Here is an 8365-nt window from a genome sequence, read left to right on the forward strand (position 1 = left end):
AAAAAAAAAAAAAAAAAAAAAAAAAAAAAAAAAAAAAAAAAAAAAAAAAAGGAAAAAAAGAAGTATCTCACAGCTGGAATTCTTCCTAAAAACTAAAATAGATGACAAAAGACCAATCTTCTATACATACTTAATGAAGAGAGGCTTCAAGGGGTTTTCCATACCACAGATTACTTTATACCCCGCGATGAGACAAAACCAGCAGATTTCTGCAGCTGAGGATTGCAGTCACAGCAGAATAAGTAAAATAACAAAAAACATATTACTTGTTAAATCACTTACACTGGTTTTCCTTTGGATTCACAAGTCAAAATTATAGTTTGTCCTTCTTCAGGCCATGAATTGGAAGAAATGATTTTAACTAAAGGTGTATCTAGGAAGAAAAAAATAGACAACTTGTTGATATACACAAAAAAGATTTATTATCTAAGAGTACATTCTTCTCTATTTACAACAGACTAAACCATAGATTTAAATTACACTTGGAGACAGTTTCATATGGAGCCTTGTGCAATTTCCATTGTCTTCAGGAAGGTAATAAAAATGACCAGTGTAACTAAACCAGTAACATTTTATATCCCCAGGAAATACAGATAGAAAGCATATGTATACTCAGAGGAAATAACTTTTTTTATTTCTGTGTTTAATGCAAATACTCCATATACGACTATTCCAAAGTCTGATATCTAACAACAAAATAAAAAATATTGACAATGAATAACAAGCACTCTATGCAATTGTTTGTCTATTTTCAGGTTGATATGATGGAATGCTGCTATTAGAGGAATGAATGCAACAGTATACATTTGAATAAGAACCCTCTTATTGTTGCAGAAGCTTGAAACTCATAATAAGAAAGCTACAATGGGCTTTCAGATAAAATACCTTGTTACAGACATTTTACAGGATATTATTTCTGAAATGCAATAATGCTGCCACTAAACCAGAACATTTTTTCAACAGAATTTGCAAGGAGAATGTTTTAAAAATCTGCATAAAGCACTACAGAAAAGTCTGCAATCTGTTCTATATGATGGGATTGGTTTTATAGTTTTAATTGCAAAAAGATACACAATATTGCTACTGTGAATTCATGTAGAATAAAGCAACTGAGGTAGATATTTAACTTTTAAAAATTTTGCCAGCTGGCTTGACAGGATATACTCTCACAGTCAGCATAGGACTTTAAGGGACACCTATCATAAGGAACAAAAAAGTACAAAAAGAAAGGAACATCTCTATACAGCAACAGTTTATTCCTTAGGAAGAAACAAAAAAAAGTCCTTTGTCACAGTGAGAAAAGTTCCCACAGTTTCCTAATTCCTAATTTCCACAAATTCTTTCTTTTTTTTTTTTTATCCATAGTTTCCGAATACAAAACACTTTGACCTGCAAATCTAGGGCGTCTAAGTTTTGTCTCATCCAATTTGCATTTGCTGTTTTCATTAGCAGTGACACCACAGATGTCCTGCTATTAAGCAAACGCGAAAGAGCACGAAAAAAATGACCCCACAAAATCAAACGGCAAAAAAAGATACGCTGTAAGAATACAGTTCTTTACTGAGATGCCAATAGTCCTGCTGAACAATAAGTGGCATGTGAACAATGAAACCATTAAAACAACGAAAAACAAAAAATTCCCAACTTTTGATTTTTATCTCTTGGCATGTATCAGCATGGCATGGGACAAGAAAAGGGAAAGGCTTGGTGTGGACTCATTATAATTCCTCTGAAAGTATTGTCAGCACCATTTAGCTTTCCAGTACAGCTGCACTAACCTTACACCAGTGGCAAATCTGCTCCCCAAGTTCATCTTTTTAAGGACCCTGCAAGCTGTTATGCAGGTGACTAATCCTTTGGAGGTCATGCTGGCATTTGCTTCATTTTTAGCACATGCTTAAGGCACTGACCTCAAGTGCCTTAATAAATCAGGGCATCAAGTACTTCTGTGATTTCAGTGGTGCTGTTGAAGATGAATAAATTACTCTCTTGACTATACATTGAACCAGAGGAGCAAATTAGTGTCAGGTAGGAATACATGAAGAATTTAACTGAGGGAGGGAGACAACTAATGCAATGAGATCAAGAGGTTTCCAGAGAAATAGGAAAAAGAGCTAAACTTTGATGGAAATAATCACAGCAGCAACAGGTGAAGAAAGAAATTAAAGGCCTATCCAGCTACAATTACTGCCTTAAATATTTAAGAAATTACCATCATTTTATGCAATACTGTAAATGACCCACATAAAAAAAAAAAAGAGGGGACTTCAGACAATTAAGCTTTCATTTGCATGGACCAGTGCAGTGCTATTTCCCCCAACTTGAAGTTCCCACTTCTACTTTAACAGGCCAGACAGCTCTGTGTTCTCCTTGCACTTCTAAACACAGTTTACTAACAGAGAGTAAGAAAAGTCTTATATTTATGTTTCACTCTCTAATGAACAACGAAGTAGTGTAGGAATATATATTCCCTAGGGGTTTTCCTTACTAATTGACTTAAACAGTAACTACTTGCTTCTCTAAAACAGGAAACACAGGGTTTAATTCAATATATAGTTTTCAGGAAAGCTAACAATTGACAACTTTTGCATTTTATTAATGCCTTTTTTTTTTTTTTTCCAAAAACTAGATATCCCATTTTGAGGGTTTTGTTCTCAGTGTTACTGGTTCCATTTTATTTTCATGCCATGCTTGATTTCTCTCCAGAATTAAAGTACACGCTTAAAAGGGGGAAAGTTTTAATATAAACTTGTCCTCTACTTTCACATTCATATAAATATTTTAAATGAGAAGAAATCTTTAGGATAATTAAATCAAAACTAACCTAAATACGCTATTTCAACAAAGATGATAAATCCCTGCTGACTGGTATTTTTCCAGAACACAAAAAATACTACCTCCTGCTATGAGTGTTCATTTAGTAGAATTTGAAAAGTATAAATGTACTCTATCAATACTGTCAGCTTTAACCTGTCACACTTACAAGTATTAATCATAACAACTGGAGCATCATCAGATCTCCAGCAAACACCAACAACACTAGAAAACAGTCTAAAGAAAGGAAATCAAGAACTGTAATAAAGTAAGAGGTTGATTTATTTTCAGTTTTCTCATCAGCTTATTATAAGTAACGTAGGTATGTCCAAAAAACCTCTACTTTTACAACCAAAACAAGCAAAAGGAATAGAGTCAAGGGATATAGTGGGTCAGATCTCTTGCTTCTCTTCCTCTGTAGTTACTAAAACTATACCAATTTACATTAGCTAAACTTACCCAAATTTTAATAATTTGCATCTTATTTGAGGATTTGGTCCAGTAATTTCATGGTAATAAAATATTGTAGATCAGTGTTCAAAGCAGAATTCTTCTGAGCAAGGGACTGGAGACCACAGTTTCTTTACAATACCTACAAACATGTCCTTATCCTGAGTTCTAAGGACATTATTGAGGAGATAAATATTGCAAAAAGAATAAGCTCTGGGAAAATCCAGTTCTATAAAAAACCCCACAGTAGTCTGTGAGTGTTAACACAACAAGCCTTCACAGTAAATCCCACTGTTTTCAACACACAGTGACCATTTTAGTTACATTTGTCTCCAACAGAGAGAGCTGTTTGGCCCTCCAGTCTTTAGCTTGAGTAATGAGGTACTTATGAGCTGCAATTGATTTTCAATCCAAATGGAGACTCAAACATGTCTTTACACACATAAAAAGACATCTCCTACCTTCTATGTACACAGAATCTGCCTTTTTTTTTTTTTTCTGGGAATGCCAGCTTAGGAGTCGCTACAGATAAGAACTGTGGCACGGAGTGTTAAACATCCTTTTGTGATTCAGCAGACCAAAGGCAAAAGTTCCACTGAGTGATCCCACTTCATCCATCTTTCTAGGATTTTGGGTACATCTCATTGCACAAGAGCAGGGAGACCATTTCAAAACCTTGGGAAGATTTATCTATTTTTGAGCAGGCTACATCATCTTCAGCAACAAAATTGGTAAATGCACGTGGAAAATTGATGCCGATTTACCCTGATAATGAACGTTATCTGATACATAAGGAAGTTAAGCACTGTAACACATGATTTTTGTTGTACTTTTAGCAATAAGTAATGGCAATGTTCACACCTTGTGGAACTGCTTTGCTGATTAACTTAATCTCTTTGAAGTTATTTCAAAATAGAGGTGGTTCTTATCAGTCACTAGACCTTTGCTGTTAATCAGATCTTCAGTGCTTAAAGGTTTATGTCTTTGTTTTCAAAATGCACTTGCTGTTTTTACTTTCCTTGAAGTGAAAAAAAAAAAAATTCAGCATGTATTTATATTATTTTATTACCTAGCCTTTTTAAGGTTATATGCAGGATTAAATGCCTTCATATACATTTCTTCACGTAAATTTCCTCATATAAAGTAATCAAATGAAAGTTGCTGGAAGATTCCCACATGATAAGTTACGTTATACTATATGTGCAAACCCCTGACAACCACAGGGTAAAAAAAGGAAAAATGAATTCTTAAAATAAACAAATTTGCTTCAGATCCTAAAACAGGTCACCAACAGAACCAGAAAATGAATCTCTACTAGTTTCTTCTTAGTGCCAAGGTAGTAAAGAAGTAATTTGGTTTATTTTTCTTTTTTATCTTTAGAAGTCCTTGGTCCTGCCAGTCCTTAGCACGCTGGATTACCAGAGCTTCTGCAGTAATCCACCTTTTCATGGAACTGGCTGAGTAACTAAATCAAAGTATAACCCTCATGCATCCTAGGACATTAATCAGCAAAAGGTGTGTGGGAATAACCAGTACGCAGAAGAAAAATCATTTTATGAGACAAAGGAGCAACATTCTGATGATGTCATGACAGCATCATGCTTTTTTTAAATCAAATAATCCTTCCCTAGTGTAGTTGTCTTCAGTTAATATAATTACAATCCTAGAAACATAAAATAAGATGACCCCTTTTCCTGGGCACATGGTAGGGTGGGTGGAGTACATGCATTTCAGTGAGACTTTTAAGAAATGACTGTTTCTTATTATTTTTCTTGACTACTATTTTTCTTGAGAAGAAATAGTTGTGATCTCACAGTCATTATGATTCAAAGAGCGCTGGAAATGCACCCATCCAAAGATACATGCATCAGTCTTTTCTCCAGACAATTTTGAGTTATATATTTGTTTAGCTGTAATATAAACTACTTGCCACTCGACTTCTCTGCACATTTTGTTAAAGGGTAAACATGTTGCTCAAATCTTAGCTTTCACTGGCTAAGGAGGATTAACAGAGGCCTTAGAGGTTCTCCTCTGCAGAAACTTCCAAAGGAGTATTGTATCAGATGTAGGGATCCAAGTCAGGGCTCCTAATTTTCAAGTTTTCTGCTGAATGACAGGTCTTTTTAGAGAAATAAATGCAATAACTTACTATGAAATTTAAACTCAGCACCCCAAATATCTTCCAGTGTGGCTAAAGTTCCAGATAGCAGAACAGGCCAAGGACACCTTCTTCTTTTCACTTACAGAGATAGTGTTATTAATCCCTGAGGAAGGGTCCTGTACTTCAGCACTCTACAATTTAGGGGCCTGCTCTAATCCCAAGTTTTAGGAAGCCATTTCTACTCTCCCTCACAGGCAATTTGATTTTTATGGGAAGTGGTAATCAGTCCACCAAGATTAATTATTAGAGCCCATGATCTAATTTCTGAGAATCTATGAGAAAAAGAGGTTACTTACTCCACTGAGTACTGAAGTATTGACACTAAGTAGATCAGATCCAGCAAAATACTTACTATACAGTAATTCAGAGATTAGAACATTCAACCCTTTTTTTATATACATAAAAAAAGCAATTTACTGTTTAAGTAACAATCAGTATATAAAGTAGTATTGGTCTCAACTTTTAGTTTTGGGCAGGTTGCTTCACACAGTTTTGAGGAAATGGGTGATAGCGTCAGAAAGAAATCACATTTCTCTTGGCTTCCACTGTTTTTCCTACATCAGAGAATGCATTTTTTTCTGGTCTGTAGGATATCAAAAGACCTGGCACAGAAAAAAATGTCCCATTTAGTGACAGTAGCGTATAAGGTGCAATATATACAAGGTGTATAGAGAAAGATTAAACTCTCGAATTAATTTGGTTTATGAGTCTTTGGGGTTCAAAAGGAAAAATCCATTGGTCAGGTTCTTTCCTCTGTTCATGGCACACATCAGTGTGATAGCTGCTACCTAAATCTCTCTTTCTTAAAACATGAAGGATTCTGTATTTTTTTTTTCTCCCACAATTCCCTACTTAGTCTTCCAAGTTCAAACCAGTATCAGAAGGGCTAACCCTTGTGAAAATGGTAGAAAGAAAAGGAGGCACAGCTGGTCAAATTTTAGCCCGTTGTGAACAAAAACATGCACCTCTACACAACATATTACAACAAACATGTCAAACCCTCCAAACAAGGCCCTCCTGTCTGATTAGTTTCCATGCGGACAAATTGTCAGGTGCCTATTTCAAAACCAGGGCAAACACAATCCTGTCCCTAATTGTGTTCTGAATAATTGAAAACAGCTCATTAACATCGTTTGACCCTAGGCCTCCACCAGAATACTTTGATTCCGATGTGTGTTTTCTCTGAAGGGGATTCTCTCCCTGTAGTTTATGTTATGAACATCTCTCCAGCTGCAGCAGGAAGCTGAGTTTCTTGTAATGAAGGCTGAGATCCTTGCTGGACTTAAACTGTTTGAGTGCAAATGATGTTAACAATAATAGGGAAGACACAGGAAAGATATAGGAGAGGCAAATACATCCTTTGCTTCATTTGTCAGAGGACTGAAGTGCTCACAAAACATCAGGATATGCTACAAGGGTTACTTAAAAAATTCTCCTTTTAAAAGTATTGATAGTACTTTCTCATCTAATCTTTCAGGACAATGACTAGATGTTTTTAATTCCCTTTTGTCATTAGAAATTTTCTTCCACACACAATGACTTACAAAGCCTTAAAAGTAGTGCTAGGAAGAAAAGGCTTTGTATAACAGCCTGATTGAGCATTGGATCCAAAGTATGAAATATGCCAGTGGATCTATCTAGGGAAAGTTATGCTTGTGTGACAGAGCAGTTTTTCCCACTGCGATCAGTGAGCTTCCCATGGATGCCAGGTTTTACTTTCATGGACCTTAAGGAACACAAGTTTTATTAACTACTTGCCAGTTTGGAAACCACACAGATGAGCTCCAGGCAGCCCAAATAAAATACATAGGCCCTACCTATATCATAACAACCCTGTCATTTGGCAAAGGCACTGGAATTAGATTTCTCCTTCTCTTCAGAGGAAATTTTGTTGGGATTTCTAGGAATAACAGGAGGATTCTCATCTTCTCAGCAAGCAGGTTGTGCTTTGTTGCAGTATATGAAATTGTGCTTTGATAGGTTGGAGAGGCTCATTGCACTCTTCTCTTGCCATCACGTGCTGCATTATTTCTAACAGGAGTCCCAAGAGCAATAGCTCATAATACCACATAATACTCCAAAGACAAATAGCTACCTTTCTGTCACTGAGGGTTATTGTTTCACACTGTCTGTGTAGCCAGCAATTGCCATTGCCTAGGAAAATTCAACATTTTCCTTTCTCACCAAAAGGAAAATATTAAACCCCACCTTGCTGCCATTGTCCACTGATTTTCCCAAACAACTCTAAGATCTGACATCATCATTTAACCTTGTACAGCAGCTTCTCCTGCCTGAATCTATAATACTCAGATTTATTTAAGTTAAATTATTTACCATGTTGTTTAATTTTTTTTTTTTTGCACACTAACCACCATTTCCTCTTTGTACCAGAGTCTAAATTATCATAACTGATTCATTACAACACATTTTTCTTCTTACAGGTTTAGCTAAATTATGAGCTACCAACAGCATGTCTTTACTTCATAGTTTTATTTTATGACCACAAACCTTCTGAATATTGAAAAGCTTCCATAAATTTCTCAGATATTTTATTGTGGCAGTGAACAACAACTGTTCTGGTGCTATCATTTCAAAAAATGTTATAAAAATCTAACAGTCCGATAATAAAAGATTATTGCTACCTGGTAATAAATGACTGCCAGATGATAAGATTTTAAAAGTATTTCCTGAGAGACTAATTCATTTATTTTCTACCCATTTTTGTCTGTTCTTTTTCAATATGAATGTTTGTGAAATTTATTTATGTCACAGCCTTCTACATTTTTCATTGTGCTTTTTCTCTCTCTTATTTCCTTGGAACATTTCCATCATTTCCAGATGCAAAGATAAAATAAGCAGATATTTCTGAAAATGATGATGTGTCTACTTGCTAGATTAATTAGCACTGGAGTAAGCATAGGACATAGGTACTTATTTTTT

General features: G+C 35.3%; 1 protein-coding gene across 1 annotated transcript in view; it reads right to left on the bottom strand.

Annotated features, from left to right (window-relative positions):
• The window catches only part of CADM2 (cell adhesion molecule 2), a 201202-nt gene that overhangs the window by 85444 nt on the left and 107393 nt on the right, over positions 1–8365 (bottom strand). The window contains exon 7 of the mRNA XM_027897992.1: positions 283–373. Coding sequence (XP_027753793.1) covers positions 283–373 — 91 coding nt within the window. The remainder of the gene's footprint in view (positions 1–282; positions 374–8365) is intronic.

Source organism: Empidonax traillii, unplaced genomic scaffold (genome assembly GCF_003031625.1).
Source record: "Empidonax traillii isolate 1590-97213 ecotype Southwest subspecies unplaced genomic scaffold, ASM303162v1 scaffold573:size406305, whole genome shotgun sequence".
Lineage (NCBI taxonomy): Eukaryota > Metazoa > Chordata > Aves > Passeriformes > Tyrannidae > Empidonax > Empidonax traillii.